Genomic DNA, 24,690 nt, shown 5'->3' with positions numbered 1-24,690 from the left:
TTGTCTGCTCCAGCTTCCCTGCACTCCAGGACACAGAGAGAGAGAGAGAGAGAGAGAGAGAGAGACTGAGAGAGAGAGAGCCAGCCAGGGACTGGACTCCACCACACATGTTTGATGCCACAGCAATGACACACAGCACGTACAGAGTGGATTTCACGGCGGATTTAACATCTGTGGGGGTTGTGATGTTGCTGATCTATTTATGAAGCTTTAGGGACTTTTTTTCTGGCAAACCAGCTAAATGTTCTCTCTGGGCAAAATGCACTCCAGAGCCAAATCCCGGAGTTGCGACAACTACCTGAGCATTAAGGTAAGCGTTGGATTGTTTACTTCTTTGACACCTAACCTGTGACCTTATTTAACAGTAACATATAGATGTGCTCTGATTTTGTGGAACGATTTGTTGTTGGCGTGTGTATGCAGGTGTTTATATTCATTCTTTATTTTTTTTCATTTTCAGATTTATATTTTTATTCCGGTTTTTATTTGAGTCATGTTAAAAAGAGGTACTTTTACTTTTTGAATTATCTTTGGGTGGTGTTTGCACCGTGTGGTGTTTTCTGGGATACGTAGGTGTCCTTCTCTTCCCAGCAGTCCTGATATTATGTCTGGCCATGGAGCCCAAACAATGCATGGAGCTAGATTTATGCAGAAGGATCTGGAAAAACACTGTCAAACTGACATGGAACTTTTGCCTGCTAAAATGTATCATTTTATTTATTTTTATTTTTTCTCTGTATTTGTACAATTTGATATGGCCCATGTGCCTTTTCATTGTTACACTTTGACAATCTTTGCTCCAACTTGTTTTGTTAACTATCTTATCTGTGTCTCTTGTACTGTGAATGCTACAGAGTGTGTTTATTTGTTGGAAATGAATACCCCTCAACAAAACAATGAGAGGCCACCGCAGTACACTTTGTTTGGGTCTTTATTTTCCTTCTGACCAAACTTATCACCTTCTTGTTTGAGTAAACCATAGGGTGACCTGCGTGCAAAGACACCATTGCTTCTCGTCGGTCTGTAGCTTCCCATCTCTGCCCAGAGAAGTTAACAGCGCCATTCACTTATTTTACCCCTTGGTATTCTCTGCACGCCCCATGGAGTGTGGGTTTGTGTGTTTATACATGTGCTCTGGTGTGGTGTGTTGGTGTATGTACACAATGCACCATGACGTAACTTTCCATCTTGGGTCAGCAGGGTTTCCCAATGGCTGCTCTGAAACAATGTCCTGTCCAATGTTGTTTGCATCCTTTTGTACAAGGTCATTAGTCGCCTGGTGATGACAGGAAGTCACTCTGAGAACCGACGTGGGAATCTGCACAAAATGTTTGGAGACCATCATATTTATTGTGAGCATGGGATAAGTGGGATAAATATTGTCATTTACGGGATGTTAATCATCCATCATTGTTCATTTCTTTCTGTCAGCCAACTTCTATCTGGTCTAATTGGGTTGCTAGCAAAAATGGAACTGCCTTATACGCCTTTAGTTTATCAGCTGAGATAACCTTGATAACGGCATCTTTTTGAACCACACTCCATCATGCAGTAGCCGGCTACAAGTGTTTGTGGTGTCTGTTGAAGTCGTTCACCCTTAGTTAAGTTAATGAGGTAGTAATAGTGTGTTATTGAAGTGACTTCCCCAACTGCTATCACAATTTTGGCTGATGTATGTTGAGGCATTTTGCTTTATTTCCTTTAACTTTGCCATTTAGTGTTCTCAGCCCCATAGACCTCCCACATTGTTTGGCCAAAACACTGCCTCGCTCTGCTGTTGCCTATCTTAGCCAAGCCTCTTCTCATACGATCAGATTTCTATGGGTCTAGATCAAAAGCAGAATCAAACAACAGGTTTGAGGGTAAGACTCGCCAGGCTTTGTTTGCCTGTTGGCACCTGGCGGCGTTTCGGGTCTGAGCAACCTGTGGCCTTTGTGGGGCTGTGGTGCTGGAGGGTTGGCAGGAAGGAGGCTGCTCTGTGAGCTGGCTGCATGGGGCTCCTGGGCTCTCCTGTTACACTCCCCTGGTGGCTTCATGCTCCACTGGAGGCCTGGCAGGCAGCTCCTTTTGTGTCTCTGACCCACAAAATGTGTCTCTGACCATCTCTCTCTCGCTCTGTCTCGCTTTCTTTTTTCCTCAGTGACACCCACTCTTTCAGCTTCTCCCATTGGTTTTTACCACTGTGCCTTCTGACACCCATATTTAGAAGATGCAATTTAAAAAAAAGTGTATTTTGGAGGAGCTGTTGTAGAGTAAATCTGAGTACACTTGGAGTACGTAATATATATTACACATCTGTAATGTACTATCAATTTGATCTATCAGACAACTTTATTAGCATATTTCATCGAACAGTTGGATATCCCCAAATCCGTGTTTTCCACCAGTTTTCAGTATATTAGAAATAAGCTATTTCAACTTAAATGTGAGTTAGTGCATGCCTTTCATCCACCTCTTGGTGGAATATTCTCTTATTTGACCCAGCTGCTACAGTTGTATTGTCCTTCCTAGCCGGCACAGCTGTTTTACTGACAGCAAAGACAACAGTGTCTTTGCTGTCCCAACCGGCTCTCCAAGCTATTAATTAGAAGCCAGGTCTCTGCCACAACCTCACACAGACAGCCGGTTATAAATACCTGGCATCAGCTAGCGTAGGACGTCCCAGCGTACTACTGTCCTGGTTGAGGGTAGACAGACACACACCATGCTATGCATTCCTTCCGGGCTTGAAATGGATGGAAAGCTCGGCTCAAGCAGGTTTGCTGAGACATGCAGGTATGTCTACCACCTGCCGGGTCACACACCTTCCTGAATAGGTTCAAACGGTCCACAGCAAAGGTTTTCTAACCTTAGGTTTTACCTTGCCTTTAGGCTATTATTACACAAATAAATGGCTACTACTTTGAATGTTTTCATTGCTTAAGCAGGGCATTATTAGCTTTTTTAATGTCCCAATTTGGGACAGGACTCCCCGGTGAGACAATTTGAATAAGCAGTTGATTTAAAGTCTCCGCTATGCAGATTAAGTCTTTTTTTTTTTTACTTTGTCGCGACCACTGTGCTCTCTGCCTTGGGAACCCGAGGAAAGACTCTTTGGGCTGTCCAAAAACCATGAAGTGATGGGCTTTCCTCCTATTGTTAGCTTTCCTCCAATAAAATCCCCTGTTATTCTTTGCCTCCCTGGCGCAACAGTGACTAATGCCCAGAGACATTCTTGTTTCACTAAGAGGCTGACTGCTAATGGAGGTGGGCGTTTTCTTTCAAGGCACCAACAGTGTACAGTACATAGCATTTAGAGAGGCGGAGTGCACAATAGGTGCCTTGTAGTAGCGCTGTGGCATGTGAACCAATACAGTGCACTTCAGTCACTCTCCTCTAATTGATGGTGCAGAAAAGGACAGAACAACAAGATAGATCTCACCATGTCTGAGACATCTGACTGGCAATATTTAACGTCCTCAGCCTCGAACCGGGCCTTGTCAGTCCGTCCTTCCTACAGATATTTCAATTGTAAACAATTATTTGGCTTTGCCATTAGAGAGAACAACAAAACACTGCATCCTCTACTCCCACTTTACCCATTTGGGTACATTCTTGTCTCTGTGTTGGAATTCCCCCTGGCAGTGCTATCTCTTTGTGCAGTTATCTTTCGAGAAAGATGTCTCTTTTCCAATGTTATGTTCCATTCGGTAAAGGCAGACGGCAGCGAGGTCTTAAGCCATGGTGAAGGCCACAGCCTGTACTGTGTAGATGACTGCAAGACTTGGTCCTACTCACCCACAATCAAGTCCCAGACGTCGGTTTTCAGTTGTCTCATGGACAGGTTTAACTGTCCCCTGTGACAGTGTCGCACAGGTCATGTACAGTATTCTGTCTGACACTAGTATATCACAATGCGTGTCAAATAAGGGCCAGATGATAGTCGACAGTGACACTGTGTGTTTTTATGGAGTAGGGATCCAACGTCCTGGCACAAGGGAGCACGACTTTGGCCCCTTCTGGACTTTCCACTTCTGTTGTTTGTGTCCGCTCGCAGTGACGCCATTCATACCAGGTGTTTCCCCTCCCTCATGGAAAGGCTATCATGCCCCAGCGTTTCCTGTCATATTCAACTTTCCCAACTTTGTGATTGCATTATGCATGATAGCACTGCAGCTCCTTGCTGCTGTTGTTGGCGGTGTTGTTCTCTTGGATGTTCTCTGCATTATTATATTATTAGCATATATTATTATATATTATAACTTGCAAACATTATTGCGATTGTAATCCTCACGACACGGCAATATCATAACCGCCAACATTTACTGATGACTTTGCATTGGTGTTACTGTTCCGATTTTTGGGGGGGGAAACAACAGTCTTATATATACAGGACTATGGCCTAGGTCCTAATTTAAATAAATCTTGTACACCAATCTTCACTCTGCCTCTCCCTTAGGACTCTGAGTCTCTAGACAACTGTATCCAGAGCACACTGTCGGCCCTGTACCCGCCTTTCACCGCCACAGCCGCCACTGTGCTGTGGCAGCTCTTCAGTGTGGTTGAACGGCAGTACCGCGGGGACGGACTCCGCTGCTTAATCGACTTTCTACTTCCGGCCAAGAGGATCCTACAAATTATTCAGCAAGAAACCTGCGTAAGTGTCTTGACAACATACTGTACCATACTATTTGAGGGCAAAGGAAAGAATTCTTAGACAGTGAGGGAAAAAAGCAGGGGTCATCAAGACATTCACAGTACTTCCCCAAACATTCTTGATCTGGAATAATAAGTCTAAAATTGATTAGGCCTTATAGTGGTGAGGCAAAACATTTCCAATATTTCCAAATATTAATTTGTAATAGTATTTATATTTGGGAATGGGGAGTATCAGGCTGAGATAAAATGTATTATTGATTAGAAAACAATCTGAAAAGTAACTATCCTTCTCAGAATAAGAAAATAAGGGAAACCTTGGTCTATGGGAGAGGTTGCCACGGTCCAAACTGAAATTCACTATTCATTCCCACAAGCTTTGATTGCAGTACCTAGGGTCGGCTTCATGTCCAAAGCTGTGAAACTGTATTCCTCTGTAATCATGTCCGATGTGATTACACTGTGACGATTGCAATACAGCCATAGTTTCAACTAATCCCATGAGAAGACTTTGCTGTGCATGAGTGTCTTTGTATTACAAGCAATATGAGAAACCCCAGCAGAATCTCTCTTATCAGTGCTTGCATTCACTTTCATTTCAATGGAAAAAAACAACCAACCCTCAAGCGCTGTATTTTAGCCGTTACGGTATGTTTTTGTTAAGTGTCACAGTGAAGATTTGTTGGTTGCTAAGAATCCAGGCTTGATCAGACAGGTTTTCCTCCCGTTGAGAGAAGGTGCACAATGATTCATCCAATGGGGTCTCATGGAAACATCTTTCCTCTTCATTAAAGTTAAACATGTGTTTGAACACAGTTGTGCAGATGTAAGATGAATGATGCAAGCCATTCTACAGATTAAAGCGGACCTATAATGCTTTTCCTTATTTTCTGTCATATATATATATTGTTACAATGTCTGATGTTCATATTAGATGTGGTCAAAGTGTCAAACAATGAGGTAAACTAATGACAAATCGTTGGTTTCCCATGTTTTTTACTACTCTCCGCACGAGCTGACGTCAGCTCATCACAGGTTTCTTTATATGGTCATCTGTTCCATCCCATCTGCTGTGCTTTTCTCCAAACAAAATCAATAAAAATGTTGTTTTTATTGTAGATGTTTTTATTTATTTTATTCTATTTTCCGACGTTTACATGAAAAAAAAGATCCCAGCGTGCGGTGTCCCGGTACACTGTCCATGTCTCACAAGCTTGGAGCACCTTTAGCACGGCAACGATAGTCTGAACAATCTTTTAAATGAGGCCTTGTAGATCTAATATGAGTGACGATTCAGCAACTGGATTGCTTATTTCTCCCCTCAAATTTGTTCAGAAACAGATTTTGGGGTGGACTGATAAGTTAAAATCAATGAAAGTGACGGTGTAAATGCAATGTAACCCGGAAGCCATGCTCAAATGCCATTGGCTCACAGAACCCAGAACTTGTGCTCAAACTCCATTGGCTCACAAAACTCTGGGCCTCAGAGGATGGCTCCACTCACAAAAAACAGCCAGTTTTTGAATGAGAGGGTTATAGAGGCATGTTAGAATGGCTAGAATGCATAATCTGAATGGTATTTTCAGCAGCAAACTTAAAAGACATGTTTTGGGGACCTCAGAGACTTATATTAACTTGTTGAAAAGGAGCATTATAGGTCCTTGTTGAACATATGACATGTTATCCTGTTTTTGACAGCGTGTTCTTGTCTTTTTTAGGTGCGGTTTCGAGGCCTGTTGTTCTATCATGAGGGGTGGCCCCTTTGTATCCATGAGAAGGTGGTTCTGCAGCTTGCCCCTCTACACAAAGTGCGCTTAAAACAAGGAGATTTCTACCTTCAGATTGTTCCTCTCGGCCACAAGAGTGCCAAACTGGTGATAAAATGCCTGTCAGCCAGTGGGCAGGCCATTGCAGAAATCCCTATCACAGAGAGCATGTATGGCAGTGTTTTCACCACTGAGTTCTTGCAGAATGTAACACACGACCGAAACCTGCACCCTCTACAGAACTGTCTGCTCACCACTGGCACAGCTGTGTACAGGACGCCGTGGAAGAACGTGGTCAATCCTCTGTTTATCAGCAGCACAGCGGACGCCATAAAGCAATCACGTCACACGGGAAGTGGCTTCCGTGGCCATCTTAGTGCCTGCAGCACCAGTGGATCCACTGGGACTCTGGACAGCCACCGCAGCTCCAGAGAGTCCCTGCATTCTCAGGGAGCGGATTCAATCTTTTCTGAGCCCACCACCCCAAACAGGACCCACATGGATCTAAGCAGCGATAAGACACCTCAGGACTCTGCTCTCCACTCAGCGGAGAGCCACCATAGCCTTATTGCAATCAAGACCACTATACACAGCACTAAGCCAGAAGGACTTATTCAAGAGAATGGGATGGGACAAGGTAATGAAAAGGACTGTGGGAGAGAGAGAGGGCCAGGGTCCAGGACACTGTCCTTCAGCACAGACCTCAGCAACCCTAGCCCTCGCCGCCGCCTCCCAAGGGACTCTGTCACCTTTGAAAGCAGAAGACTGTTCAGGAAGTCCTATATGGAGGCCCTGCAAAACCCAATGAACCTTGGCTCTAGTTCTGAGTCCATTCTGGAGGAGGGTCCAGAGCACAGTGCAGGCACTAGCTATAGGGAGAATATGGTGACCCCCGGCAGCAGCCCTGACACCCGCACCTCACAGAGTGAACACGTCGCCCGGAGAATGGGCACAAGGGGCTGGCTAAGCGGAGATGACTCCTGGCCGAGCACACCCCTGCTTTACCTTCAGAGGGGGCTGCGGAGTGCCGAGAGACGGGCAGAAAGACGTTCCAAGTCACTGGAGAGGACTAACAAGGCCGGCCAGGTTAAAGGTCACCGTGAGCGTTCCTCTTCAGGGGGGTCCACAAGCATTTCCCCCAAGAAGTTGATGAACGGTTATGCGCTCCGCTTCGGCAAGCTGGACCTGGAGGCTGCTTTTCCTGGTTCTGAAAGGAGAAGTAGCAAAGATGAGCCTGGTATGTTCATACTGCATCTGCTATTATTGAACCTCTTGCTACTACAATGTCAAAATGTACAGATATTTACATGTAACTAAGGAACCTACATAGTAGTTATGGAATGGTACTGTGACAGTGAAAATGTAATTGTTTGTTTAATAGTTTCAGGCTATTTCTGAATCTGATTCTATCAGCAGACAAAATTGTTCCGGTTTCAGAACAGTGATCTGGTCTTCTGTGTGAAATCACCACAGGCAGCATGATCAAAGAAGCCGGTTAAAGAAGTCCCTTTGTAGAGGCCTGTAATTTTCAATTGACTATGCTGTCATTGGTGACAGATTGGATTTCAAGGCCCACGAAATGTGTTGTTTGGCATGTTCTGGTGACAGGTATGGCCCTACCCTGGAAACAGGACTTTAATCCAACCAAGGTGTGGTTTGAAAACCAACCTGTGTTATTTTCTGCTGCCATTCCGTTTGGCTTTGTGTTGGTTCATACATGGTAGATCAGGAAAGCAGTAATGTGAAGTGCCATCCAGGGAATCGTGCTGTTTTGTGAGGCACAACCCCTTCCTGGTATTTAGATTGGATTTTAAGTATAACAAAGTTTATTTTAATCTCTAAAACATTGCCCCAGACAAATACAGATGGGTGAATGGTACAGTACATATAAACCACCAATATATGGTGTCTGTATGAGATCTCTACAGTAGTCAATCACATGGCTGTTGTGCAGTGAGATTACCTCGGCAAGCATTGTATTTCAGGGATTGCAAAGCTGTAAAGCAGGTTTCCCACAATGAAAAGTTGGAGCCGTTTAGACTGGCCATGAAGTCACAAAGGATCCTGTCACTGACCAGAGGGATCCCAGCATCCTACAGCGAGATGGCCTTCCAGTCTCTTAGGCGCTTGGGGGCTGTGCTGGTCCCCGATGGGTTGCCTGATTTACAAAAGGTTCCTTTGTGAACCTTGACAGCCACTGGGAAGGAAAAAGGCTTTATACCTGTGTCAATGTAGGGTCTATTCACTTCAGAAACACAAGACCTAACCTGCACTGACTCACACTGCTCTCAGGAAGAAAAAAAACCTCCAGCTTATAGGGATAGAATTACCCATGATGTGACACAAACGCTCAACCGTCAAACAAACATCCCATCTGAAGTGTGTTATCTATGTTTGATTTCATCTTTAACTCCCAGCTTCAACACAACAACCTGTGCACTTTTTTGTCATCGATGGCTTTAAGTGGTGTTAAATGTTGAATTCTAAACATTCCTTCTCACGGCACAATGCAGACGAGGCTTTGCTCTACATTTGCCACTTCCTCTGAAAACAAAGAATTTCAGAAGCACGCGGCAAACACAAGCGTGGCCGCACAGTCACACAGGAAATGCATTGACTGTTTTAAGACAATGGAGGTTAAGCCCGGAAAGACTACTGTCGGAGGACACAGCAGGCCAATGCGTGAGCCCAGAGACCATTTAAAAAGACTAAAAATGCTATTCCGATACAGATACAAGTGATGCCTAACTGTCCAGCACCTATTTATGGAAGGGCTACATTTCATACATAGATATTTAACCAACATTTTACATCAATCTTGGCACACACTTCTGCAAACACAGAAGAAGGGGGAGAAAAACATGAAAAGTCCTTTGTTTAGGAACTGCTCGCTCGGCACGTCCAAGGAAAGGCTGAAGTCTATATAGCAGTGGTGTCATTTAGCGCTGGTTCTCCTGCCTCGAGGGCTACAAAACTGAAGAGAGAGAGGATCAATTATGAAAGTGTAATAACTCCAGACTTGCCTATAGTGCCTGTTGTCTCTGAGTCAGACTGACAACACCTGGTCTCCAAGGTGAGTCAGAGTGAAGTCACCGCTGGAGCACGCCTATCTCACCACTAATGAACATTTGTTTCATGAGGGTTTTGTATTAGGTAAGAAGGGACTGAGGTGAAAGCAAGCGTCCACATTCTGTTGTTTTGTAATGCGTTCAAGTACAGCCGTCGTTTTTACAAACACCTGTCATCGGGAAGAGTCGTATTTACCGTCTGCAATCACCGCTGCAGGACAGCACGGCGTTAGCCTCAACGGTGAGACCGGGCAGCACGGCCACGCAGAGGAAGAGCCTCCCTCGCCCAAAACTGCAAATGGGTCGGCCACCAGATTAGCTTCACTCTCGTCCTTCGACTGGAACTCGCACCTTCCCACGTTGCTGTCAGAGGTCAACCAGGAGCTGCTGGCGTCCGGGGCCATCCTTTTACCAGGTGGGTGGAAAGTGACTGTAGAGCGTCTGTTAGCTGTTGTCACTTGCACCCCACGGGGTTTGCAGGGTTAAGTATTCCATTGCTGGGGGTGGGGGGTCGTAATTGCTTCCCGGTAATGCACCAACCCCCCTCTCTGGGCCTTCCCTTCCACCCCCAGGAAACAGAGACCGCGGTGGGAGGGCCGTGCTGCAGGTGTGCACCAGGGGTCGGGTGTGGGCCGGTGAGAGCTGCGCGGCCACAGAGCTCACCTGTTTACTGGGATACTACTGTTCCACACTGCGGTGAGTCACACTCACTCTGCTGCTCTGACCCCAGTAAATATCACACCTGTTTTTTTAACCCCTGGGAACTGTTGAACTGCACTTCAGGATAGATAGATAGATAGATAGATAGATAGATAGATAGATAGATAGATAGATAGATAGATAGATAGATAGATGGATAGATATTACATTGTTTAGTCTTTCTTTAGTTTCTGTCATGTTTTTTGTGCAAATATAGGTTCTTTAAGAGGCCTCTCTGTTCTTAACACTGAATTAATTTTCAAAGGACATTACCCCCCATTCTGCTGTAACAAGGCGACTTCAACAAAACTAATTAACATTTAATGACTGCCTTAAACGACCACAAGGTTTATCCAAAATGCTATCTGGTCCTGCTTCCTCTCATGAGATTTCCTCTTGCTGACAGTGAATGTCTACGCTCACATTACATCACCGAGCAGATTTTTCAACAGTATTCAAACTTACTGTTTGAACTGATTCACATCACATAACATTATGTACATTACAATCATTCTCAGTTTGTCTGTATATCCCAATAATAATGGATGAAATTATTAAATATCTGCCCGAAAAAAGAAAACGGCCTTTTGCACCAAACGCAAGAATTAGCTGGAAAGTGGGCTATATACAATAAACCTAAAAATTAACAATAAACAAGAATAAATAAACTTGAAGGTAAAAAACGAACAATAATAAAAATGGCAATACACATAAAAATAATAAGCAGTGAACAATAAATATAAACTTCAACACAATAAAATACACAATAAAAAATAAACTACAAAAACTTGTCAAAAAACTAAAAGTCATCGATAGATACCAGACCAACCAACCTACCAAATAGATAGATAGACAAATAGATGATAGATAGATAGATAGATAGATAGATAGATAGATAGATAGATAGATAGATAGATAGATAGATGTAAAGATTAACAATAAACAAGAAAAATAATCCTAACATGAACAAAAAAAATGCACAACAATGCTATTTATAAGATAGCTCAAAGATGGCCCAATATACAAAAAATACAATGGTATAAAAAATATGAATGGTATACGTGTTATGCATCCTTGCCTCCTATGGCCTCTTATGGACAGAACCTTAATTGTGATATTTTGGGGTTTTAGGAGGGAGAGGCAGGATCAAGGCCTCACTGTGCTGATTGACGGCAGGAGGCAGCCGCCGTGTCCAGCTCTGTTCTCATCTCTGTCTGAGCTCCAGGTGAGTGGAACATACAGAGCAGGGTATCACCCTCACACAAGGGAGGTTTCCATGTTATTCTGAACCTAAATTCGTCTTTTAAGATGCAATGCCAAAGTATTCTCAGACGTATTACACTGTCACACCGTCATGCCCTCACACATATATAATTGTTCTCCTTTCCCCGAAGTCTCCAACAAAGTTGAATTTCGAGAAACATACCTTTCAATTTCTTGCAGCTGCAGTTGTTGTACGTAGGACTTATTTTTCCTGCAGAAAGTCTGGCCCCCGGGGCACGTGTGCGGGGGCCTGTGCTCACTTGTCTGTTTTTAACCACACGCCAGGTCCCGCTAGGCTGCCCGCCATCTCGCACGAGACGTGTTATCACGCCGTGATGATGAGTTATTTACCGATCCGAGCACACATAATTCTGCAAACCGCAATGCGTTTAAGCTACTTTAAATACACAATTAACGTTGTTTACATTGTTGATGTTAGGAAATGAATAAGTTGGTTGTGTTCTTTTGCCTCATTTCAGCTGACTTCTAATAAGTTGTTTTTTTTCTTTTCTTAACAGACTTTAGTACCAAATGCACTTTATTCAATTCTGCTTCTCCTGGACAAGGAGACAGCTGCCAAGTCTGAGAGGGATGTCCATTTACAGGTAATAACAAATGTTTGTGTTTTGGTCAGACAAAGAGTTCTTTAAAAGACACAGCCCTGCTGTGTTTGCATTGTGCGGGGTTAGTTCAAATTGTATCTCAAGCCTCTAAAATGATCGCTCCACCCAGACGGCTATTGTGCTCGGCCGGCATGTTAGGAGCCACGTGTCTGTCAAATATTCTCACATGAACAGTCAGAGAACGCATGAACTTTCTGCCTGAAGTCTCATTTCATTGGAAGGTCTGTACCAGTCAGAATGTCTGTCAAATTACTGAAATGACAGACAACAGCCATGTAAGATATCCCTGGTATTTTTGTCTGAATACTGACTTTACATAACATAAATGTATCATGCATCATTTTGTTTTTGTAATGAAATCTGAGACAAATCCCGCCGGGTGCTCAGATTCAAATGATCGATTTCAAAGCCAGTGCATACCATTCATTTAGCCCATTGTGTTGTGAACATACTGTAATTAGCAGCACACAGGTCATATGGATTGTACTACTGTACGCTCAGGTTTAGACGTTGTATGCCCGTAGATCTTTCACTGTGTGTATGAAGCAGAAATAAACTGTGCTGTTGTTGTTTCTCTCCTGACAGACTGAAGTGCTGACGTCCCTCAAGGTCCTGCTGAAGCACGTGGACAGCACTCAGTTGACCCCGGACCTGGACGGAACCTTCCACTATGACCACAAGCACTGGATCCACTTCAGACAGGTACACATTTTCTCTGATTGTTTTGTTTCAGTAGAGCTTAGCGCTTGGCTGTTTGTCTAACTTTATAGTCTTTTGCAATACTCTATATATTATATTTTTCCACCCTGGTATCCACAGTATATGTAGAAATTCTGTTTCTTATATGTTTGCAAACTTGCATTGCAATTGCAATTTCCTATTTTTTGTAAATTGTTGATACAAAATATTGTATGTATATTGCCTTTTTTTTTGTTAATTTTTAGGGTTATTGTATCCTTTTTTTGTATTTTTAGATTTTTTATTATTATTTTTTTTTAGTTTAGTTTAGTTATTGCATATTGCCAATTTCTTTAATTTTATTGCTTTATTATTATTGTCTATTGTTTTGACGTGATCTGCTGTTTCACTGCAATTCAAAATAAAGTATCTATCTATCTATCTATCTATCTATCTATCTATCTATCTATCTATCTATCTATCTATCTATCTATCTATCTATCTGTCAGAAAATCGAACCTTTTGCCAGGAGTTGCAGTACCTCGCTCTCGTCGCTGCGTCAGTCCGTCAGTTCTCTGGAGAGCAGCCTGAGCCCGGAGACGTCGCAGGTCAGAGCCTCGCTGCGTCTGCTCGCCTCAACGTTTGATTTATGTTTCTCTCCCTCTGCACACACTACGTCCCCGCTGGCCGCTTTTCCTCCCCTCGCTGCTTGTCCCAACTCACACGGAGACAATAGTCAAGGAGTTTGTTTCAGCACCGTGACCTTTGTCTAAAAACAACTTGAGGTCCAGACCCCCTATCCCCTATCCACACCTTCTACTTTTCCAATTGTATTATCAGAAGATCTATTACACTTTACAGTTCAGTTCAAATCCCTGCGAGTAATCATTCCTAATTGTTTCCCTTTTAAATGGGCTACATTTTATTTCCTCCTTTTTCATTTCTGTGATATTGTGTGGCATTTATTTCAGGAAGTGTCTGAGACGATGGAGCGGCAGAGGCATCTCATGAAGAGCGTTTTGGACGACACCCGTCTGAACAGACTCCGTTTGGAGGGCGGGACCGTCCTGGCACGCATCCGGAAAGAGGAGGCCTGCGAGAACGACAACTACAGGTGCTGGAGTAGGGTTATTATTATTGTGACGGGGTCTCAATTACAGGGGTTGTGAACACTTTCTAGGAGAATCCATTCAAAAACTTCTATGGAGCAAACTGCATCAAAAGGTATCAAAAATTAAAAAACTGCCAATTTATATGTACTGATTGCAAGTCATAATATGCAGTGTACATCAACAGGGCCATAACTTCTGATATGGGCTATAAGGTAATTTAAAAAATCTGATATTGAATTTTTTAATCTTTTTTTTTTTCAGGGATGCTATAGATATGGTCAATGCTTTGTACAACCAAGTGGACGAGGAGGTTCATAAGTTGGTCATCCTGTCCAACAAGTCCCAGAAACAGTTAGAGACCTTGCTGGAGGTGCGAAAGTTTGAAGAGCAGACGCAGCAGGTGGGACTTTTTTAGCTCTTCCTTCCCTTCCTCTAACTCTGTTGTGGGCTTTGTGTATTATTATGACACCTCTCCCCCATAATGGGCTCCAACTCTGGGGATGTTTTAGTCCTGATATAATTTTTCTGTTTTTCTTCAGATCAAACTTTGGTTCAGCGTGGAAGGAGAGAAGCAGCTCTTACCATTGGACTCACAAAATCTCTCTGTAGCCGTCATCAATGACATGAGGCAGAGTTTGGGCCACTTCCTTGAGGAGTCAGTGGTAAATACATTAATTTAAAAAGAACATTGAGGTTAAAAAAAAACTTTTACCCGGATTACCATCGTTACTAATGTGGTCATTGTTCTCACAGCACCAGCAGAGGCTTGGTCTGCAGCTCGTGAAGGAGTCCCCAGAGTCCCTCCCCGGCTCCGTCTTCCTTGACTTTAAGCAGCATCTCGGCTCCATCTTGGACAGAGTGGAGAGGAGGAAGTCTCAGCTGGACACCCTAACTAACCTATATGAGTTCTACGACTCGGTAAGTAACAGTAATTTATACGTCATGTGCATATTGGTGCTGCTTTTGCATTTATAGTGACATAATGCAAATGGCAATGCCCTCAATCTCTTGTCTTCTTTCCCTTTAGGCCAACAAGTGGATGGAGCACTGCCAGGACTACTTCCGCCAGCTGAGCATCGACAGCGGTGGAGTCTCTCTCCCTCCTGCCGTGGTGCAGATCCTGCAGGATTACCACACCGAGGCGTCCAAGTTCTCCGTGGACAACTTCGGCACACTGAACGAGATGGTGGTGTCGCTGGAGAGTGCCGGGCAGCTGGAGCACTGGAACGTACTGTGGCAGAAGTGTCAGCAAACCAAGGGGCAGCTGGAGGAGACGTTGGCCAAGGCCATCACCGCAGCCTCTGAACCAAAAGCTGTGAACGCGGCGGCCTCCTCTTTAGAGGTTGTGGACAAACAGAGCACTTCCCCGGAAAGACAGGGACCTAACGGCAGTCTTAATTTCCCCAGTACACCCACTCACCCCAGCGGGGCCGCTACTCCGCTGGAGTTCGAAGATGCCAAGCCTCATTCTGCAGGACCCTTCTCCAAGAGCCCCACCGGCTCAGTGTCCTCCTCCTCCCACTTCTCTTATCCCATCGACTGTGACATCAAACTGAGGCAGAGTCCGTCGCTGTTCGACGACACGGACAGCGACTGCACCGTCGACTCGTCCGTCTCCTGCTACTCGGAGCCCGTCTACTCTGGGGCGGCAGCGCGCCACCGCAAACAGCCATTGAAGAAGATTATGAAGAAGACCATGAGCTACGAGCTGAGCCCGAGGGACTGCGGCCACTCCGACGCCAGCCACCTCCACGGCTACACCGGCGTCTACATCAAGGGTCTGGAGGTGACCAACAACGTGTCCGCGGAGAAGAAGCTGCAGAGGCCCGACGTGACCAGTCCTGCTTTGGGACGGAGCCGCAGCTTGTCCTCCCCCTCCAGGCCGCACAGCCGCCACATGGAGGGCGACAGCAAGAAGCAGAGCAGGTGAGGATCTAAGTAACTGAGCCTGAACTATGCATAATTTTGGTTCATTTTATGATCATACGAGGCTATTTTGTACCAGTTGTTTTTACTGTTATACCTTTTTACTGTAGTGTCCACATTTGTCCTTAGTCGTTAAGTCATGAACAAAAATACAATTTGAGATTTTAATGATTCAAATAAATTTCACAAAATGAGCAGTACAGCAAATCCAAAATGCGTTTGTGCACAGTTAAAAACAGTCAACCATTAGTCTGATGTGTACAATTTACTTTGATTTCAGTTGACTTATTAAAAAACTTTTTTTTTTTTACTTTTTAAAATGTTATTTGACCCAACAACATCTACGTATATGGTGGAATGAAATTTGAAAATCTATATTAAAACGTCTTGGTTATGTGAAAAATGTTATCTCCCCCCGCCAAAACAGCAAAGTGCAGCACATCATGGACGAGATGATCTCCACCGAGAGGGAGTACGTGCGCTCTCTGGGCTACATCGTGGAGCAATACTTCCCGGAGATGGAGCGGCTGGACCTGCCCCAGGACCTGCGGGGCAAGCGCGGCATCATTTTCGGGAACGTGGAAAAGCTCTGCGACTTCCACAGCCAGTACTTCCTGAAGGAGCTGGAGTCGTGCGCCCACTCGCCACTGTCGATCAGCAGCTGCTTTCTGAGACACGTGAGTCCGACCCCTGAGCGCTCCGGGCGTCCGGCTGTCTAAACACAGCGCTGATGGAGAGTCTCTGGATTTATGTGTTGAACTCTGATGCATCCAGCGACTTTCCAGCAAAACAAACATAACGTGGGAAGTCACTCTTCCGCCGTTGTTTCAATATTATGCAAATGCAGTGCGATTTAAATTAAACCTTTCATTTTAAACGTTAGCTCATTGTGAATGTTGAAGTCAAAACATTATATATTTATATACTTTGCACAAGAATATGTTTATTCTTGTACAATGCATTTTCATTGCTGTATAGACAATTAGCATTAAAAAATATAAAGAAAGAAAAATACATTTACAAAAATAAACACAATATAAAAAATGTTATCTATGCACAAGATAAATTAAATTAAAAGCTATTGCAGAATGGTTGCTAGTATGCTAGTAAATTTAAATATAGACAGATATACTGGAGAGGATGAATAAATATGGAAACAATAATAGAAGCATGGATAACAATGGATGAGTAGCTTAACATTATTACTATGTAACTTTTAACAAAGATATGGCATGCTGTACAGACAATAAGCATTAAAAAATGATAAAATAAATCACCAAATGAACCAAAATAGCCAAAAATATAGAACAGAAAAAGCCAATTACATAAAATATACAGATGCATGGATAAAGTATGTGTAGGTATATAAAATGTAAATGATTACTATGTAATTGCTAAATTATTGCAGTGTCTACAATGTTATTAAAGTATTATTACCACGTACTGCACTGCCCTTGTTTGTTTGTTGGGATGTTAACATGTTTTGTGTAAGGAAAATCACACGGTGACTTTGTGACTATTTTTATTCAGATTTACACATTCAAGCCTGCTCAAAAGTGTGTGTGCCTGCATGTGTGTGTGTGTATGTGCGTGTGTGTGTGTCTGTGTGTGTGTGTGTCTGTGTGTGTGTGTACGTTTGCAGCTCTTACTGTAGTGACTGTTGTAACTTGTTATTCTTGTGTGCAGGAGGATCAGTTTGGAATGTATGCTCTGTACAGCAAGAATAAGCCCCGGTCCGACGCTTTGCTCACCAGCCATGGGAATGGGTTCTTTAAGGTGCGTCTGGAAACAGGTTGGGTTACACGTGACCCCCCAGAACGACAGAGTGACAACCTGCCCGGGTCAACTTACCCGGGTGTATAACTGTAAACAGCACAAGAGCGAGTGGAAATCAGCAAGCCCCGTGACCCCCATAATAGAACACACTGGTGAAACGATTGATGTTGATAATAAACATAAGATAAGATAAGATAAAATAAAACTTTATAAATCCCCGTGTGGAAATTCAGTTGTCATAGCAGCAAAAAAGCAGTACAAGTCAAGAAAGGGATAAGAAGTAAGATGGAGATAAAAATAAAGGAACATATTTAGATATCCATCCAGAGGGTTAACATGGAGTAGCACTGTGATAAATAGTCGCACTATATTACGCGAAAATAAGTACAGTATAGTATAGTATGCTGTAGTATATAGTCTATAGCAGCAGTGTAGTAATAATGTGTAATGGTGTCACATCAGCATCACAGAAAGCAGTAGCAGTATGGTTGAGTATATAGTAAAGTCAAGTATATACTAGGTCTCCATCATTCATCCATACTCATCCTTCCCCCCCTGTTTGTCCAGAATAAGCAGCTGGAGCTGGGGGACAAGATGGACCTGGCCTCCTACCTGCTGAAGCCCATCCAGAGGATGAGCAAGTACGCGCTGCTGCTCAAGGACCTGATCAAGGAGTGTGCGCAGTCCCAGGAGCAGGAGCTGAATGACCTGCGCACCGCCGAGGAGATGGTCAAGTTCCAGCTTCGCCACGGCAACGACCTGCTGGCTATGGACGCCATTCGGGGCTGTGATGTAAGAGATAATCGTATATTACAACAGTTCTCAGCTGGGATCTTCTAGGGGATCCGTATTTGCCCAATTACAGTTTGAGATTCAAACCATTCAAATGTATTTCACAAAATGAACAGCACCGTAATTCACAATGCATGAAAATAGTGAATAGTTTTATTTGATTGAGATTGGGTATAGTATAGTGTGTATATATATATAAATATAACAATGACAAAAATATTACATTTACTTTGATTTATTCTGAAATTCATTATTTTAATATGATTATTTATCAATCACTATGTATTATTATTTATACCTTTTCCACATTCCACATTTCAAAATAAATTAAAATACAATATATCACACATTCAGTTACACTTCAAAAAAAGTGTACAGTGACATATATACACCCTCTTTCCACTGGACAATGGACCCACGACCAAGTTTAGATCTCGGGCCCGCCGGTCAAGAACCACTCCCACACAGGATGTATTTTAAGTAGTGGCATTAGAGGCTAAACATTATCATAACACTGTCCTGTACAGCGGTCGTCAGGACCTTTTTGTTTTATTGGGGATCTAATTAAGATTGAGTTTATTTAGCCTGCATATGTTGTATCAAGATCACGGTTCCCTGCAGTTTTTTTTTATTTTTTATTGTTCCCTCTGACGCATGTACACGACCCTGTTTCCTCTCTAGGTGAACTTAAAAGAGCAGGGCCAGCTCCGCTGCCAGGATGAGTTCATTGTGTGGTGCGGACGGAGGAAATACCTCCGCCACGTCTTCTTGTTCGAGGACCTCATCCTCTTCAGCAAGACCAAGAAGATCGAAGGCGGATATGACATTTACATCTATAAACAGTCGTTCAAAGTAAGAGCTTTGAGCTTCGGTTTCCAACACGACCCCTGTTCCCCCCGAGAGCTTTCAAGTCCGAATCCAATCATTTTTCCTTCCTTTTTTTTTTTTTTTTTTTTTTTTGTTTTTAGACGGCAGAGATCGGTATGACAGAGAACGTGGGCGATAGTGGCCTGCGTTTTGAGATCTGGTTCCGGCGGAGGAAGTCCCAGGACACGTTCATCCTCCAAGCCAGCTCGGCCGAGGTCAAGGCCGTGTGGACGGCCATCATCGGCAAGATCCTGTGGAGGCAGGCGCTCCGAAACCGGGGTCAGGGTCATCAACGGAATCCCTTTGAGCTTGGATTTACTTCAAAATAATCGTTATTTATTTGGCGCAGTTTGAGTTTGGCGTCCGTGCTCTACTGCCGATCACTGCCGACAAGCTGTACAGCAAACATAGGCATCCTTAGCGAGCTCAAAATATAGGAGTGATGAGCTCGAATTCCCCCATTGGATGCAAGAGTGGAGCCCAACAGGGACAGGTGGAGGGAGCGCAGTAAGAAGGCAGGCGGCAAAGTTAGTCAATAAGGGCGTGGAAGTGTGTGGCACCATCGAGTTGTCTGACTATCTGACTGTAGTACTATCTCCGCAACCTACTCATCATTTATATCTTTTAACATGGTGGTTCTAGTACTGCTAAGTTAAAGTCTCCCTCTAAACACCTCTGTATATTTAGTTGCATACACCAACACACTATTGTCAATCCAGGTATGTTATTAGTTGATTAAAACAGGGGTATATGTATGTCATCGCAGAGCTGCGTATGCAGGAGATGGTTTCCATGGGGATCGGCAGCAAACCCTTCATGGACATCAAGCCCAGTGAGGCAGCCATCAGCGACAGAGCCATAGACTATATCATGAAGGGAACAGGTACGCTTTATTTCTTTCTTTCTTTCTTTCTTTCTTTCTTTTTGCGTTCCCTATTCTCCAAAGCCTCTCTTCTAGTTCTCTCTTTCTTGGTTGTGTTTTTTTCTCTTTCTTCCTTCCTTCCTTTCTTTCTTTATTATTTCCCTGTTTCAAACCGCTCGTCAAAATGATATAATTTAATGACTCGTTAGTCTATGAGAAAAAAATCAATCAGTCAGTCAGTAAATATAACGATTCATTATGCGACTATAGTAAAAATGAATGATCAAAATTGAGGTATTTAATATACCTTGGAAATACAGTATAAAGGCAGAGAAAGGGGAACCACAATTCACGAGCACTAAAGAAAGGCAAATGAAGAAAATATTCAGCATTCACTCCTGATCCTCCTGACCATCATCTACCTCGTAATTCACACTCATCTAATTCATTTCTTTTTTTTTTATTGTTTTCCATAGGATATATATTTTTTTGTCTTGTTTCTGTCACTTTTTTTTTTGTGCAAATATTTTGAGGATTTCCTAATTTACCTCTGTAGTTAGGTTCTTTAAGAGGCCTCTCTGTTCTAACCACTGTGAATTAATTTTCAAAGGACATTACCCCCCATTCTGCAGTAACAAGGCGACTTCAACAAAACCAATTAACATTTAATGACTGCCTTAAACGACCACAAGGTTTATCCAAAATATTATCTGGTCCTGCTTCCTCTCATGAGATTTCCTCTTGCTGACAGTGTATGTCTACGCTCACATTCCTACAGTAGTTACTACATTACTCCGACTAGTTCAAGGCGCAGCGGCCTGGCTTCTTACCGGTTCCAAAAGCCGACATCACATCACCCTAATGGCTTTTTGCCATTGGCTCCCTGTTCGGTTCAGCATCCGGGGGCTGAGTCAGTGACTTATAGATCTGTTTTTATGTGATGTCGCCCCCTTTCTATATTTATTTGATTTCTATTTTACTTTTTACTTTTAAATGTTTTCCTTTTTATTTCTATTTCTTATTGTCATATTGTATCTATCTATCAATCTATTTATTCATTTATTCATTTATCTATGTATCTATTCATTTATTTGTTTGTTTGTTTGTTTGTTTGTTTGTTTGTTTATTTATTTATTTTAATTGTCTCTTTATCCGCTCTTAAATTGTAATTAATCCATTTAATTCCTGTTTATTAATGTTCCTTTACCTTTAATTTCATGATCTGAGCACTCTTATTTTATTTCATCTGTCAAAGCACCTTGTAAAGTGTGTTTTAAAGGGGCTATATAAATAAAGCTATTGAATAATTATTATTATTATTTTTTTATTATTATTATGATTATTATTATATCACTCAGTAGATTTTTCAATAGTATTTGAACTTACTGCTTGAACTGACTCACATCAATTGACATGTACATTACAGTCATTCTCAACTTGTCCATTTATCCTAAAATAATGGATTAAATTATCGCGTATGCACCCAAAAAAGGAAAATCGCCTTAGGCAATAAACATAAGAATAAGCTGAAAAGTTGGCTATATACAATAAACCTAAAAATTAACAATAAACCTAAAAGTAGAACGAAGACCAATAAGAAAAATGGCAATACACGTAAAACTAAAGATAAACAGTGAACAATAAATAAAATAAAATAGAAAACTTGGCAAAAAGCTTAAAGTTATAGATAGATAGATAGACAGACAGACAGACAGACAGACAGACAGACAGATAGATACTGTAGATAGATAGATAGATAGATAGATAGATCGATAGAACCTCACTCAGAATGCATCTTCCTCTATGGTTGAACGGCAGAATGTCGGAGCCGGGCGTCCATCGCTGTGTCGTCGTTCGACCACTCCGTCTCCTTCAAGAGGCCGCACTCCACCATCTCCAACAGCAGCACCTCCTCCTCCAGCAGCCAGTCGTCCTCCTCCCTCCTGGGCTCGCTCAACCTCCACCTGTACTCCTCGCCCTCGCACCCGCACCCCTACTCCGTGGGCAGCGTCCCCTCCTTCGCCCAGTGGCCGTACGACTGCATCGAGGAGGACGAGCTGGAGCAGGACGCAGGGAGTCAGCCTTCAATGAGTGAGTCCTGATAGTTTGGGTTTTAATGGGCGTGTGGCTCCGCACCCTGCATCAGGAGTTCAGTGCAAGTAATGGGGGACAAATGCACAACCTGCAGCACAGTTTAAGGCTTAAAGGAATGGATTTGACATTTAGTTAGACGTTTATTACTGTTATATACTGTTATATAGGTAGGTTCCAGCCTTTTCTCCAAACTGGACGTGCTGCTCTATCACTCCGTCAGGGGTTCGATGCAGGTGATAGGGGACAAATCTACAACCCGTGTTCACCTTTTTCACTGGAAGCAGTTTGTCATTCGTTCCCCATTACCTGCATCGAACTCCTGATCCAGGCGTGGAACCGGGCTGTGGGAGTGTAAACTTCGCCAAAAATATCGGAACTGCTCATTTAAAGTGCTTGACGTCGCCTTCATCCTCGCCGTGACAGTGACGGAGAGCTCGGAAAGCTCCTCCCAGGGAACGTCAAGCGACAGCGTGACGGGGCTGAGCACCCTCACCCTCCCGGGACACCCCGGCCTGATCGACGACTCCTACAGCAACAACAACAACAACAACGACGACGAGGACGACGCCTCCTCCTCCGCCTCCGCCTTCCTGTGCTCCTCCGCTCTCCCCTCAGCCGTGAGCCCTGCCTCCCTGTTCCAGAAGGACCAGGACCTCCAGCCCCAGGCCACTAAGTTCATCACGGCAGTGAGTGTTTTTTATCCATCAGTGTTCGGTGGAGAAAGAAAAAGCAAGAAATAAAGGACAAATTCAAATTTTACTCTAGAAGTGTCGTTTTGTGTGCAAAGAAGATGGGGAGTTGTGTACGTTTCTGTATATATGTATATAAGAGATCAAAGTAAGTGACTGTGTTACTGTGGCTGTGGTTGTTTTATCAGTATTTAATTTAAAATGACTTTTAAGCTGAAAAAGCAGAATAAAGCAGACTGAAATAGCAGGTTGCCATCAAGCATTTCTTTTTACCTTTTTATGTTTTTTTTTTGTTTTGTTTTGTTTTCTTTGCCAGAGCAAGACCTCTCATTTAGCAATAGGTCTCTCGACAATGGTGTGAGTGAGAGCTGAGAGGCTTTTAGCTTTGTAAGTAATGGGTCTCACCCGGGCGAACGTGGTGTTGTGTGGTTTGTGGTCACGTTGGCCTTATTAACAGCTTCTGAGGAACGCCCCGTGGCCTGGGTTACTAATCGCGGCTCTGTGTGTTCGTAGCGTGCGGCATGGCAGCGACCCGCTCGGGTTCCGTGGGCTCCTCTTTCCTCTGATCGCCGATTCCCTTTTTCAAATCAAGCTGCCTGGTGCTCTCTTCCTCACATTTCCGCCGGGGGTGTTTGGGGTCGTCTTTATGTTCCTCCGTGTGTCTTTGACGTCAGGGTAAAACATGGTGTGAATGTCCCACTGTTCCCACAATGCCCAACCAAACAATCAGTGTCGTTTTGGAAGTTATTCACTTGTTATTTGACCACGTCGAATTCAACTCTATCGGACTCTTGTGCCTTAATGTGCAATAAATCAATCAAGACTTGGAGAAAATCTAATCATCACAGAAATACCTAAAACATACAGTACTCATTGTATAAAGGAGCAGTTTGAGTTTGTAGTATCTATATTTTCTTTTCAGTTCGCTAGATGGCAGCAGAACACATAGACTGAATTGAGAATGAAAAAGTACATAATTTCTGCCTGATTTATTGCACCTTCAGTATATGCCCTAAAGATATATCTCTGTACTATATCTGGAAGGCGTGAAGGCAGTTCTGAAATTGTAATAATGGGACCATTATCATCAGCATTTCATTATAGATCAGGATTCTATGATGAAATGGCAAGTTTTAATTGAAATAGCGATCGATTAATTGAAATAAAATCTCTTTGTTTTGTTTTTCCCTCCAGCTCTAGGCTCCTCTGGTCGAACACTTCTTCACCAAACTCAAGTTATTCAACTGGAGGGAATATCTGAGAGGATAGGTGGTGGAAAGGAGGAGAGGAGGTGGAGTGGAGGTGTGGACGCACAGTAGCTACTGAGCACTAAGACCCTAAAGACCTTAAATCCCAACATGGCATTTCATTGTGATATACTGTAAAGGTGAAATTTATACATAGTATTAAACACTGTCGTAACGGTACAGCTCGCTCTGCACATTTGTTTTATTCACCACTGTAGGTATGCATCAGTGTTTATAATGTAGATTTTTTTTATTAACTATATATATTGCAAGAAAACCAACAAATTGAAACATTACAGAAGGCAGTGATCCATACAAGCTTTAGCTATTCTGTTAATAAAGCACCAGAAAAACAGTTTCTTCCTTAAACGTTTCATGGTATCTGTGTATTGCAATTCTGTACAGATTATTAGATAATGTATTAAATGTTAAACCAAAAATGTTGAATGTATGAATTTCATGGGTTCAAGTTTGATATGAGAAAAGATTCATAACACATGCACATAGATTGCAACGAGCGGGACCATCCATTATATTGTAATTAGAATTTACATTCTCTTTTTTTTTTTCAAAGGGTATCTGAAAATAAGAGA

General features: G+C 43.0%; 1 protein-coding gene across 1 annotated transcript; it reads left to right on the top strand.

The window, feature by feature from the left end:
* Positions 1 to 241: 241 nt before the first annotated feature.
* plekhg4b (pleckstrin homology domain containing, family G (with RhoGef domain) member 4B) lies at positions 242 to 24,496 on the top strand (the record flags this gene model as incomplete). Its single annotated transcript, XM_080006124.1, has 23 exons — positions 242 to 310; positions 4,439 to 4,636; positions 6,354 to 7,638; positions 9,687 to 9,884; positions 10,042 to 10,165; positions 11,300 to 11,393; positions 11,950 to 12,036; positions 12,640 to 12,756; positions 13,242 to 13,340; positions 13,704 to 13,846; positions 14,106 to 14,244; positions 14,384 to 14,506; positions 14,598 to 14,762; positions 14,872 to 15,770; positions 16,198 to 16,447; positions 17,457 to 17,546; positions 18,114 to 18,338; positions 19,020 to 19,190; positions 19,307 to 19,484; positions 19,972 to 20,088; positions 21,886 to 22,158; positions 22,585 to 22,847; positions 24,045 to 24,496. 23 exons carry the CDS (start codon positions 242 to 244, stop codon positions 24,048 to 24,050), a joined length of 5,313 nt encoding a protein of 1,770 aa, XP_079862250.1. The 3' UTR covers positions 24,051 to 24,496.
* Positions 24,497 to 24,690: the final 194 nt, after the last annotated feature.

Source organism: Zeus faber (genome assembly GCF_960531495.2).
Source record: "Zeus faber genome assembly, chromosome: 8".
Classification (NCBI taxonomy): domain Eukaryota; kingdom Metazoa; phylum Chordata; class Actinopteri; order Zeiformes; family Zeidae; genus Zeus; species Zeus faber.
The sequence above is the reverse complement of the archived record's forward strand: the minus strand, read 5'-3'. Positions and strand labels throughout refer to the sequence as shown.